The 13,223-nt window shown below is 52.6% G+C and overlaps 1 protein-coding gene across 2 annotated transcripts in view; it reads left to right on the forward strand.

Moving 5' to 3' along the window:
* TBC1D22A (TBC1 domain family member 22A) overlaps nt 1-13,223 on the forward strand; it is a 299,853-nt gene that overhangs the window by 183,821 nt on the left and 102,809 nt on the right. For both annotated transcript variants that reach the window (XM_039236992.1, XM_039237000.1), the window contains exon 10: nt 1,147-1,222. In XM_039236992.1, the coding sequence (XP_039092923.1) occupies nt 1,147-1,222 (76 nt within the window). The remainder of the gene's footprint in view (nt 1-1,146; nt 1,223-13,223) is intronic.

Raw genomic sequence — 13,223 nt, forward strand, 5'->3', positions numbered from 1 at the left:
GCTCACGCTCCCGAGCTCTCCTCCCCTTCTACTTGCCAGGGCCCTGGGACCAGCGGGCCCCGTGCAGTCCGGAGAGTTCCTCGCGGTCAGCGGGTCTACACCTCCGTGCCCGGCTGCCTGCCTCGCGTGTGTTACCCCGTGCGAGCGCCCGCGCCTGCGGGAGCCCCGCGGCTCTTCTGAGGGTGACTGGAGGCGGGCTGGGGCCCCGTCCTTGTTTCTCGCGTCCCTGGTGCCTTGGACCCTCCGGCGTCTCCCCTGACCCGGTTTCCTGGTCAGGAAGGCAGCATTATTCTCATGTATAGATGGCAACACGGGAGGCGGGGCCGCGCGGCTGCTGAGAGGAGGAGCGGGGCCCCCTCTCCAGGCCTGTCTGACTGCGGCCTTGTCCCGCTCGATGCCTTTACTCGCTCTCCCGCCTTTGTTTGCCACCCCCTTCACCCAGCCTCACTGACCGCGGCTGCCAGCTCACGCTTTGCCCTGCAGCGGCCGTGTCGTTGGCCGTGGACCGTGGGCATGACACCGGCCCCACCAGCACCGGCCCAGTCACCGTTCCGCATCTGCTCTTCAGCTACACCGAGTCCGAGCTGCCCATGCACCGGCCAGGCAGCGGCTCCCAGCACGCGCTTCTCAGTGAGCCTGTGTGTTCACTTAAAAAAATTGTTTTTAACAGTTATTTATTTATTTTTGAGAGAGAGAGAGAGAGCGAGCGAGCAGGGGAGGGGCAGAGAGAGGGAGACACAGAATCCGAAGCAGCTCCAGGCTCTGAGCTGTCAGCACAGAGCCCGATGTGGGGTTCGAACCCAGGAGCTGTGAGATCATGACCTGAGCCGAAGTCGGACGCTCAACCGACTGAGCCACCCAGGCACCCCCAAAGTAAACACCTGCACTTACATAAAGAGATGCTCCAGTAAGTACCCCCCCGAGTGGGCGCGCTCACCCTCTGACCTCAGGAGGGGCTGGACCCGACCTCAGACCGGATTGCGCTGCGTGTTGGTGGTGGGACGCGCCTGATATGTGACGCGTGGGTCTAGCTGGGGAACTCATCCTGCTGCTGAGCTGCTCACCTTTGTTCCGCTGCTGTTTCCCGCTTTGGAGCGTGTATTTCATTTTCTACCCATATGATACCCGTTGTCGTCTTTCCCTTAGGACAACTACACCTTTGCCCAGCCTGGGATTCAGATGAAGGTGAAGATGTTGGAAGAGCTGGTGAGCCGGATTGACGGTAAGCCCGCTGCCCGAGCACCCACCTCCCTGAGGGCCGCCGGGGAGGAGGTGGCGTGAGGCTCGGGGCCCGGCCTGGGCGATGCCGCCCTCACTCAGCCCGTGGGCCCTGGCCTCCCCAGGGCGGGGCCGGGCACCTTTGGGGCCGGCTGCTGGAGCTGGAGCCGCTCCCTTCCTGCGATGTAGGCGACATCATCAGAATTCAGCGCAGGCACTTTGCTGGGAATAGTGCGTGCCAGTAGCAGGCAGATCTCACTCCTTATGAAGCCTGATGATTGTCATAATCTGGGCGACAGCACTGTTGTTTATGGCTGTCTTCTGGCACTCTGTTCCCTGCTTGGTGCATCATTCTGCGATCAAGGACGCTGGCGTAATTTCTCCACGGAATCCAATTAATTACCTACTCTGCAAGTAACATCTTTAATATTATAGAAAAATTACAGTGTGTGCTCGGCCGTTTTAGATTATGTTTTCATATTTAAGTGGGGGCTTTGAAATACTTTTTACCTTCATTCTTAGGATAATTTCCCCTATGATGTGCTGAGTGTCACACGGCAGGAACAGACTTTAATTAAATGGAGGCTGGGAGATAATGCCTGCCTGTTTCGAGCATATTCTCCTGATAGTCTGGTACACGGATGAGCAGAGTGTTAGCAAAGCGATACCAACAGAAACAGGCGTGGACTTGTGGCACTGGCCGCCCAGCGGGGAGGTACGGAGCGGGCAGTGCTCTTTTGTAAAGAGCCTCACACGAGCTGGGCAGGTGATCTCACTGACTGTGTAGGGAAAGCATACTTTGCTCAGGATGTGACGGGTGGTGTGCGTTTCCGCGCTGTTACCGCGTCCCTGTGCGTGCTCTGCCGCTCCCCGTGCTGGCCCACTCGCTGGAGAAAGCAGGACAGTGATCATCTCCCCCCGAAAGGCACTTGGTTTGCGGGGTTGTTGGAGGATGTTATAAAATGGAGTCATACAAATTATAAACTCCGTTCTATTCCATGATCGAATCTGATTTTCGACAGTGGATCTAATGGTTATTACCTGGTTTCCATACGATGAAGTCTTTTCACAGTTCTTCCAATAATACTGCATTTGACTCAGTATATTTAGCTACTTTGCAACCTGTCTGTTCTAAATACTGTTTCCTGCTTCCGTACTGCAGTTACTATTTTTTAAAATATAATTTATTGTCAAATTGGCTTCAATACAATACCCTTTGCTCATCCCAACAAGTGCCCTCCTCCATGCCCGTCACCTCCCTTCCCCTCTCCCCAACCCCCATCAACCCTCAGTTTGTTCTCAGTCTTTAAGAGTCTCTTGTGGTTTGCCTCCCTCCCTTTCTGTAACTTTTACCCCTTCCCCTCCCCCATGGTCTTCTGTTAAGTTTCTCAAGTTCCACATACGACTGAAAACATATGGTATCTGCCCTTCTCTGCCGACTTATTTCACTCAGCATAACACCCTCCGGTTCCATCCATGTTGCTGCAAATGGCCGGATTTCATTCTTTCTCATTGCCAAGTAGTATTCCATTGTATAGATAAACCACATCTTCTTGATCCATTCGTCAGTTGGTGGACAGTTAGGCTCTTTCCATGGTTTTGCTATTGTTGAGAGTGCTGCTGTGAACGTTGGGGTCCATGTGCCCCTGAGCATCAGCACGCCTGTGCGCTTACTCTTAACCGCATGCCGAGATCTTTGCGAGACGGCTGGGTCTCCCCACCCGCAGCTTCCCAGCTGCCCCTGGTCTCCTTCAGTTTTGGAAATAGGATTTGGGGTAGATGTGAATTACACATCCTTAGCAGCTTCTTCTCTTCCCCTCGGGTCCCTTGGAAGACGTATTTTATACTTTCGTGGAGGCTGGAAAGCTGTGTTTAGTGCTCATCTGTTCTGCCACTGTGGGTCGGAGAAGCACTTGAATGGTTTTCTCCGGTGCTGTGGTTCAGGAAGAAGCCCGCTGCAGATTTGCCGGAAGATTATTTAAAAGCGCAGCAACAACGATCAGAGGAATCCCGACAAAGCTGTACTTTTGCATTAATCACGGTTTTCAGCGCAATTTGCGAGGAGGCTTTGATCCTGCAGGTTTTTCTGTAAATTGGTTCCTCACAACAGAGAAGGTTCGTTTACATAGTAGATAACGCCACACAGCCTACCTTTAACTGTTGTTCTTGTGAACCCTGAAATCCCCAGATGGCCTCTAAATCCCCGGGCTTTCCCAGCAGGAAGCGCACATGGTTGGCGGAGGTCGGGGCCTCTGGCTGGGGGGCGCCAGGACCCTCAGCAGCCGCTCTGGAGAGGCACCTGCCGGCCTCGGCCGCATGAAGGTCACCCTCCCCCCGTTTCATCGCTCACCTCCTGGAGAGAGAAACCGTGGACTTGGAATTCTTGCAGGGACTGTAAAGATTTTACAAAGGGCAGGATATATTAGAAAGAAAAAATTGCTTTTTTAAAAAAAGCGACTGCCTCATTTCTGCATTTTAGGGGAAGGACAGTATTTATTTCAGAACTTTTTGGTACTTTGGTGCAGGATGACGCCTGCACAGTCTTGTGGATTAAGAAAGGTGAAGTTTATTACACGAATAAAACTGGAAAATTCACAAATATGTGCACATTAAACAACATGCTACTGAAGAAATCAAAAGAGACAGCATGAAATGCCTGGAGACAAATGAACACAGAGCAGCGACACATCAACATTCATTGCATGTGGCAGAAGCAGTTCTGAGAGGGAGGTTCAGACAAACTCCTACCTCGAGAAGCAAGAGAAGTCTTACACACTCAGCCTACCTTTGCATCTCAAGGAGCTGGAAAGAGAAGAGGAAATGCAGCCCAAAGTTGGTAGAAGGAAGGCGATAGCAAAGATTAGAACAGAAAGAAATGATGTAGGCACTATAAAGATTTTAGAAGAGATCAATGAGATGAAGAGCTGGTCCTTTGAAACGTAAATAGTGGACAAAACTTTAGCTAGGCTCACCGAGAGAGAGAGGACTCAAACAAAATTGGAAATGGAAGAGATGTACAGCCAATACTATAGAAATACAAAGGATCATAAAAGACTACTAAGGACAGTAATATACCAACAAATCAGATAGCCTGGAAGAGATGGATAAATTTCTGGACACATACAGCCAACCAAGACTGAATCATGATGAAATAGAAAATCTGATTATTAGACCTGTTACTAGCAAGGAGACTGGATCACGATTCAGAAGCCTCTCAACAACAAAAGTCTAGGATCAGGCAGTGTCATTATGAGTTCTACCAAACATTCAAAGAAGGATCAATGTCAATCCATCTTAAACCCTTCCAAAAATAGAAGAAGGGGAAGCTCTTCCAAACACAGTATGTGAGGCCAGCATTACCCTGACACGAAAACCAGATGGGGATGCCATGTAAAGAAAATTACAGGCTAGGATCCTAGATGAACATTGATGCAAAAAGCCTCAACAAAATCCCAGCAGACTGAATTCACCAGTGCACTGGGAAGATCATACAGCGTGACCAAGTCGGATTTATTCCAGGGGTGCGGACGCGACTTGCAAATATGACAAGGCAGTCAGTGTACTACACGTTAACAAAATGAACGATAAAAATTGTATGATCGTCTTGGTCGATATAGGAAAAGTGTTTGACCAAATTCAACATCCATTTTTGATTAAAAAAACAAACAAACAAAACTTAACAAAATGTAGGTAGAGAAAGAACATACCTCAGCACAGTAAAGGAGTAAAAGCCATATATGACAAGCTCACAGCTAACACTATTACTCAGTTGTGAAAAGCTGAAAGCTTTCCCTTAAGATGAGAAACAAGACAAGAATGTCTATCCTCACCACTTTATTTAAGCCACTGCACAAAAATCTGTTGTTTTTCATTACACTGATAACAAACTATCAGAAAAAGAAGATAAGAAAAACCAGCCCATTTACAATTGAAACAAGAAGAATAAAATACCTAGGAATAAATTTAACCGAGGAGGTAAAAGACCTGTATATTGAACACTAAGGCATTAATGAAGTGAATTAAAGAAATTACAAATAAATGGAGAAATATTTGGTGCTCATAGATTAAAAGAATTAATATTGTTAAAATGCCCATACAGCCCAGAGCAGTATATGGATTAAGTGCAATCCCTATCAAAACTGCGGTGGTATCTTCAGGGAAATAGAACAAAGAATTCTAAAATACATATGGAAGTACAAAAGACCCCCAAATAGGCCAGTCATGAGAAAGAATAAAACTGGAGGGATCGTGTGCCCTGATTTCAAACTATAGTGCAAAAGCTCTAGGAATTAAAACAATATGGTATTGTTATAAAAACAGACACAGATGAATGGAACAGGATAGAGAGCCCAGAAATAACCCCACACATCCACGGCCAGTTAGCTGACAACAAAAGATATACAAGAGGAACATACGAGAATATATAATTTGGAAAGAACATTTTCTTCAATAAACAGTGTTGGGAAAATTCATACCAAAGAAAAACTGGACTGATATCTGACACGATACACAAAAAATGAACTCTAAATGGATTCAAGCTTTGAATATAAGACCTGAGATATTAAAGCCCATGCAAGAAAACATAGACTTATTGACATAGGTCTTGGCTATGAGGTTTTGAATCTGACCCCCAAAGTGAAAGCAACAAAAGCAAGAATAAGCAGTCGGGACACATCATACTCAAAAGCCTCTGTACGGTAAAGGAAACCATGAACAAAATGAAAAGTCATCCTGCCGAATGCAAGAAAATAATCACAAATCACATATCTGGTAAAGGCCAATATCCAAAATATGTAAAGAACTCTTGTAACTCAATAGCAAAAAACAAAACAAAAACAAAACCAGGGAGCAATCTGATTAAAAAATGGGCAGAAGATCTGAATACATTTTTCCACAGGAGACCTACAGATGGCCACAGACCCATGAAAAGATGCTCTGTATCTTAGTCTCTGGGGAAAGGCAAAGCAAAACAACAATGAGATATCACCTCTTACCTGTTATTAGGATGGCTCTTCTAGAGAAGAGAGCCCCTGGGCACTGTGGGTGCGAATGCAAACTGGTGCAGCCCATACGGTGAACCGAATGGCGATTTCTCAAAATAAAACCTCCGTATGATTCAGCAGTTTCACTTTGATGTATTTATCTGAAGAAAATAAAAAAACTGCTTTGAGGATGTATCTGCTCTCATGTTCATTGCAGCATTATTTTTAACGGTCCGAATATAAAAACAACCTAAATGTCCATCGACGGATGGATGAAGAAATTGTAACACACACATGCGCGAGCGCGCGCACACACGGAGGTTACTCAGGAGCAGGGAAATCTTGCCATTTGCACAACACGGATGGCCCTCGGAGGCATTATGGTAAGGGCAGCAAGTCAGAGACAAATACTATATGATCTCTTGCATATGTGCAATCTTAGAAAAAAAAAAAAAACACTGAAAAGCCAGCTCATGAATGCAAAGAATGGATTGGTGGTTGCCAGAGGTTGGTGCTAGGATGTGTGTATGAGAAATGGGTGAACTTTTTGGTTTTTTAGTTTAAATACATTGATAAAAATTAAGAGAAAAATGAAAGGTTCATTCCAGATAGGAATGGTGTAGAAAAGAGCTAAATTGCTGTGTGAAGAAGTCGGGGGCAAAGGGATGCAGAGAGCCCGGCGCCGTGGTGGACGGCGACACGTGTGCTGATCACGGGCGAGAGCACATACCCTCAGCATGTCTGTGCCCTGCCTACCATGTGATGTTTGTACAGAAAAGCATAAGTTCATACCAGTTACTTAGAAATTTGCTGCTGTAATGATGGACAGAGATTAACAGTCGTTCAGACAGTGAGAATTTCAACCCATAAAGCCCTCATGGGGATTCTTGCTCCACATCACACCTAGTGTGCATACGTGTATTTGAAAGAAAGTTCACATTTTTTGCAGCATATCCAGATGATGCCCCTTGTGCATTTATTGTCCTTATGTTCATTACCTCGGACATGAACTTGGGAGAGCCCCCGAGCCCCCATGAACCCCTTGTTTGGCTCCTGGGCACTCCCCGAGATAGCATTCAGAGCCCCGTGACCAAAAGCTTGGGGCAGCCATACCATGGGCTCTGTTGTGAGGCTCTTTGTGTCGTAAGATGATGTAAAAGAAATTCTTGCCACATCTGTTGTGTAAAAATCTAACAGAGCTCCTATTTCAGCATTAAAGAGGAGTATTTCAAGATACACAGCCTTAGCAGGTAGACAAATCCGGTTATGTCTGTGGTTTTTTCAGAAGACTTAAAATCAGATCCTAGAGAATTGCTTCATAGATTAGTGTCCGTGGGGTACAAAATGGGCACAAAAAGGGAGGGCAGGGGATCGTTCCTGGTGATGGGGTGGCCTTAGGACAGAGCCAGGCCTGTCATCCGCCCTCGTGAGGGCCCAGAACTCGTTGCTGTTCCCTGGGCCCTGGGTCTGCTTGGCTGTGCTCTGGGGTTCCCAGAGACCATGAACCCAAGAGGCCCCAGCGGGCCGGAAGGAGGAGAGCAGTCTGGTCTTCAGTCAGCCGGCCTGATCTCCGTTGGATTTCCGTCTTTGGTGTCAGGGGCGTCTCCAGGCTGACGGGGAAGGCCAGGGCGAGCCACCGGAAGTGGATGCTTTCTGTGTTCTGGTCCAGACCACGCCTTCATTCCTTTAGTGGAAACCTGAGATAAATGCTTCTTCCTGCCTGGTCTCAATAGAGCCAGGTTGAGCCAATGGAAGTAAGGAGCCCGGATAAATTTGAATTTCACATAAATAATAATTTTTTTTAGCCCAAGATGACACACACTGAAATTCAGATTCACTGGGCCTCCGGTGTTTCCTCTGGGAGCTCTACTCCAGCTGAGCTCAGCGTGAGGCCAAGTCAGAGTGAGACTCAGTCCTGAGCTGCATGCCGCCCGTGCTCCTGGGGTCACTGGTGGTGGTGGAAAAGCCTGCCTTCCACGTGATGGGTTATTTGAATCTAAAGAATTCACGTGTGCATCCTTTACATACACACACACACGCACGCACACACTTATAACCTCCCCCCTTAGATGCGGTTGGTTCCTTTCACTGGCGCAGCTACTGTATTTTCCTCCGGAGCCTGTTGCTGCACATCACGTGTCCCTGTTGCCCTCTGTGTCAGAGGAAGGGCCACCTTGTCCTCCCCGAGGCATCGTTCATGACCGAGGGCTTCAGCCGAGCCGTGGGCCAGCTGTGCTCGCTGGGCTGCACGGTGCAGACGTCATGATTTTTCACATGAAGTCGCTCGTCTTCATTAGGTTCCATCAGCTTCTGAGTCCCTGATTATGATTCTCTGAGAGGCTGATCTAGGGGTCCTCGACCGCCCCGGTGAGTGAGTCCACAGTCATGCTGAGGCTCGCTGCCCTGTGGGTGGCAGTGTTTCCAGGCCGTTGCTGTGGATGTGACCCTCTGAGCTCCGCTGGCCCAGGGCTGTGCAGGACGGGGGCCTTGGTGACCCGTGCGGGTCGAGTACAGGTGGTCTCGGGGCGCCCCGTCCTGACTGCCTTCAGTCACTCAACCAGCTTTGCCCCTTGTCTCCGACTGCGAGATTCTGCCGGGAGCAGCAGCTCTTCCTCCAGGTGCGGGGCAGAGGCTTCCGGATCCTTCACAGGGTGAAGCCGCCTCCTCCTCCCGCAGCTCCAGGCCGGCACAGGCGGGCTCTGGCTTTCCCTCAGTCAGCGTGTCTGGTCCCAGCTCCTGCCCTGCTCCCTGCTCTGGTGCTTCCTTTGCCTGAAGTGCTCTGTGAATCGTGTGCTCGGTGACCCCGCCTGCCTGTCATGGAGGGGAGTCCGCAGGAGGTCCCCCCTTGCACCGGAGCCGGGAAGGTGTTGCTGACAGTGGCCAGAAGAGGCCACACCAGCCCAGGCCCAAGGCAGGCCTGGAGCTCCTGGGTCCTGCGGAATTTTCTCCTGTGATGGCCCGTCAGGTTTCTGTCCGCCACTGAGTATTTGGAAGCGTGCCCGCGCCGTGCCACCTCCAGCCTGCTGCGCACAGGGCATGCCTGGGGGCGTGGACCACGTTTCCAGAGCTCTCTGGGTGTTCGTGCTGTGCTGTGGGGCTGCATGCTTCTGGTGACAGTGACCAAGTGTCACAGGAGAGGCATTTTGCGTGAGCACAAGGGAGAGGCAGAGGGTCCCTGCCCCTTCCCCTTCAGATTCCAGCCGGAGCGACTGGAGGCTGATGGCCAGTGGGGTGTGGCTTTGTGAAAACGGCCTTGGTCACTCCCCAGGTGGCTCCCTCACAACGGTGGCCTGAGGACCCTGCCTGAGGCCTGAGCTGGGACCTTCTCACCCCTTCCTTGGATCTCCCATGGCCGGTCGGTGTGGGCGCTGGTCCATAAAGCAGACTCTGTGCCCGGTTCCCTGGTCCGCTGCCACAGAGGGTTTCAGCACCTGACCTGGTCAGAAGCTGCAGCAGGGAGAGGCCCAGAGGGACCGGGGTGGGCATGAGTCCACAGGCCTGAGCCTTGAAGGCAGCCTGTCCCCTGACCAGGGACTTGCCCGGCGTTCCAAGAAAGTTCCAGCCCTGCCATGGGCACAGAGCAGCGCGGCTTTCGGTGCTTGGAGAGGAGCAGGCAAGCTGGGGCGCGTGAGTGGGCATGCCTGCAGGGGGTTGGGGGGTGGGCACACCCCCGGAGGGCAGGCTGACCTCTGACTGCAGGGTTGGATGGAAATTAGGTCCCAAAGTTTTGGTCCCCTGGCAAAGGGGACATGCTGGTCCGTGAGCAGCGCAGGAGTTCCAGTGAGAGGCCTGCGGGTTGGAGACCAGACGGGGATCCCCGCTAGGGCTTCTGGGAAAGAACACTTGCCCACCTTGGCCCTGCCTGACCGCTGGTTAGCAAGTGTGTGCCCTTGGCGGGTGGCCAGCTCGGGCTCTGGTTCCGGCTCATGCGCCCGGACGTGAAGGCCATGCATTGGGAGCTTCGCTGGGCGTCGGCCACCATCACCACCTCCGTCGGTACTCAACGCCTCGCCTGTGGTTAGGAGCGGATGGGCTGACACTTGTTCGAGCGCTGGCGCGTGTGGTGAGTGGGTTCCGCTTCTTTACATTCACCTTCCTCGGTGGCCAAGGGCCCTGTGCACACTGGCTCCCTGCACGGGCCCCTCTGTCTGGTCCCCGGGGAGCCCGTTAACACATGATGCTGGCTGAACCCAGGGGACTGAGGGTGGCTGTGGCCATTAGTTTTTTTAAAATTGTACATTTCCACCCTGAGGGAAGAAGATGCCAGAACGCATTCCCGGAGAACGACTCTCCCTCTGTGGGCATGGCTTCATCTTCTTGTACGTTTCCCCTGTCCTCTGTGTTTTAATTTAGGGTAAATGTGATTTTAATGAAATTTCTCTGAAAGCTGTCTTGACTACATTGTAAGGTTAAAATTGACTTATTCTTTCAAGATAGAATTCAGTTACATCTAGTAAACTAGATTCAGCTTTATTACCATCCAAGTGAAAATATTTTTATTACTGCTACAAGGTAAGCAGTCGGAGAGCAGAGAATAAATCAGTGGCACGGCCCCGGCCGTGGAAGCCTCGGCACGCGACAGTGAAAAATAACAAGCTTCCTCTCCACGGCTCCTGTCCTCATTAGGCTCCGGGATGGCTGATGTGAGCATTTGCAGTGAGCCATATTTCACCGGGGACACAGGGGCCTGGTGACTAGCAAAGCACACGTGTGGCGGCAGCGACGTCAGAACAGGGTTGTGTGGTCGCACTTGAGGCCGAGTGTGCCCCGTGGGGCCGCGTCCCTGTGCCTGCCTCCCTGGCTCCGGCCGGGACTCCGTCCCCGCACCTGCCGTCTGAGGCCTTCCCGGTCTGAACATTCCCCTCTTCCGTCGGGCATGTGGGCGGCACAGCCACTTTGGTGCGGTGGGCATCGTGAGGGCCCTCAGCCAGGTCGGTCTGATGTGGCCTCACCTGCGTGGACGTTCTGTTGCGTTCTGGGGAGGCGTCACCAGGCACAAAAAGATCAAGGGAATAGTGGAAGGTTAATATGACCCAGAGGTAATCTACCTGGAGGATGTGCCAGGCTCTGCTTCAGCCTCTGTCACAGACCTGAGTGGCTGACGGTGGCCTGGGCTCCGTCCTCAGGTCTTACCTGCGTTACTGTGCTGACTCCTCACAGTGGCCTCCCAAGCAGTAGACGACCATCCCCGCTGTGAGAGCCGTGCCCCTCTTGGCCACACCTACCCCACAGGCTGGGTGAGCTCCGTGTCCCTCCGGCTCTGCGCATCTCCCATGTCGGGTCCAGCAGTGTCCCAGGGGCGCAGAGCGCTGCCGTCCCTGCCTGCGCCCCTCGATCTCCTAGGGGACAGCAGCCTGCATCCAGGGCGTAGTGATGCCCACCACCGACCCTGGTCCCCAGCCCCCACGCGGTTCCTCCCGGGACTTCCTGCCAGCGTCTGGTGTCGTCGGTGCTGCCTCTCATGCCACCCCATGAGGACGCAGGAGGTCGGGAAACCTGACGTGCTGTCTCTTAATAAAACGTGGGTCCCTCCTCCTGGCTTGGGGCCCGGGCCGGGGTTCTCATGCCGAGATCCCAGCAGCCAGCACGATGCCTGGTGTGCAGAGCTGCCCACCTCACGGTGCTGGACTGAGGGATAAAGCGTGTAGTGTAGTGTCTTGCACACGAGGGCTCCCGCCGTGTTCCAGGCTTGGGATTGCGTCCATGCCGTCTGAGGTTGAAGCTCTTGTTGGCAGAGCTGGTGTTAGGAGGCAGGGGTGAGAGTGGTCCCTGGGTGCCCGCAGACTCATGGGTTTCCCCCATGGCTCTCGTTCTGCCTGAGACTCTCCGGTCCCCATGCTTCTTCCCTTTAATCCACGGAAGGGGGCTCTGGTGTGTGGACAGGCTCCGTGATCTGTGCCGCACGACCCCGCTAACTGCCATGTAATTGGCTGCGGGTGACATGACAGGGAAATACTGGGGGTGCGGTGCCGGTGACTCAGTGAGAGTTGACTTTCCGGTGATCGTTGAGGTGTGTCTCGCTCAATGTAAACGTCCCCCCGGTGGATGGAGCCGGGCCCTGGCCTCACTGTGACCTGCGGGCCCCTCGGATTTATTGGCTTCTCCCACCCACTGGCCACCATGCTGGTTGCAGGGATGGTGCTCTCTCTTTGGAGGAGCCTTGTTATGGGGTGATGGTCTCCGGGTACATTTCCCACCACCCCCAGGGGCAGGCAGGGTCCTCGGGGAGGGGGCGCCTGCCACAGCTTTGAAGTACTGAGCGCCACCGGGAGAGCCGAGTGGCCCAGGACTCAGAGGGTCCCCGAGCTCCCCAGCCCCGCAGCTGTCTCGGCCGGAGACAGGCCAGGTGCGGGCCTCCCCTGCTCTGCCCTCGCCCGCACCTGCAGCCCTAGGTCCCAGGGCCTCCCCGCCGTCGTCTCCAGACCTTAGGGATGGGTCTGCAGCCCCCACTGTTGTCCCCCGGGCCGGAGTCGTGTGTCAGGAGAGAGGCAGGAGTCTTGTCACTCGGGGGCCCTCTGTGACCCCCTCTGGCTTCCTGCTCTCTCCCCCAAACCTTGTTGCCTCTGGCCTGTGTGTTGTCTTTCCCCTCTAAGTCTGTTTCCAGGTGCTCCCCCTGAATAGGTAGAGAGGGGTTTGCTTTCTTAAAACCAAGAGACACCTTTCCGCCCATGTTCGGACTGCAGTGACCCAAGAGGGTCTTGGAGCTCGTGGCCTGCGGACAGAAGCGTTAGCTTGCTCTTAAGATCTTCCTCGCTGTGTGTTAAGAACTTCCTCACTGTGTGTGGATGGGTTTTGAAGGCCGAGGGCATTCTGTTCGGGGTTAGAAGACAATGTTAGCAGTCGCTCTGGGACTTCTTTCTTCCAGGCCTGCACCCAGCACGGAATCACAAGAGGCTCCCTGTGCAGGAGGAGGTGGGGGCCCTCCGAGATCATGTGGCCCCGCCACCCAGCCTGCCTGATGGTGTCTGGAAGCCATCACCACCCCGCTGTTGGCCGGGCTAAGTGAGGGTGGGCCGGGGAGGG

Source organism: Hyaena hyaena, unplaced genomic scaffold (assembly GCF_003009895.1).
Source record: "Hyaena hyaena isolate Hyena2069 unplaced genomic scaffold, ASM300989v1 scaffold_4, whole genome shotgun sequence".
Taxonomy (NCBI): Eukaryota; Metazoa; Chordata; class Mammalia; order Carnivora; family Hyaenidae; genus Hyaena; species Hyaena hyaena.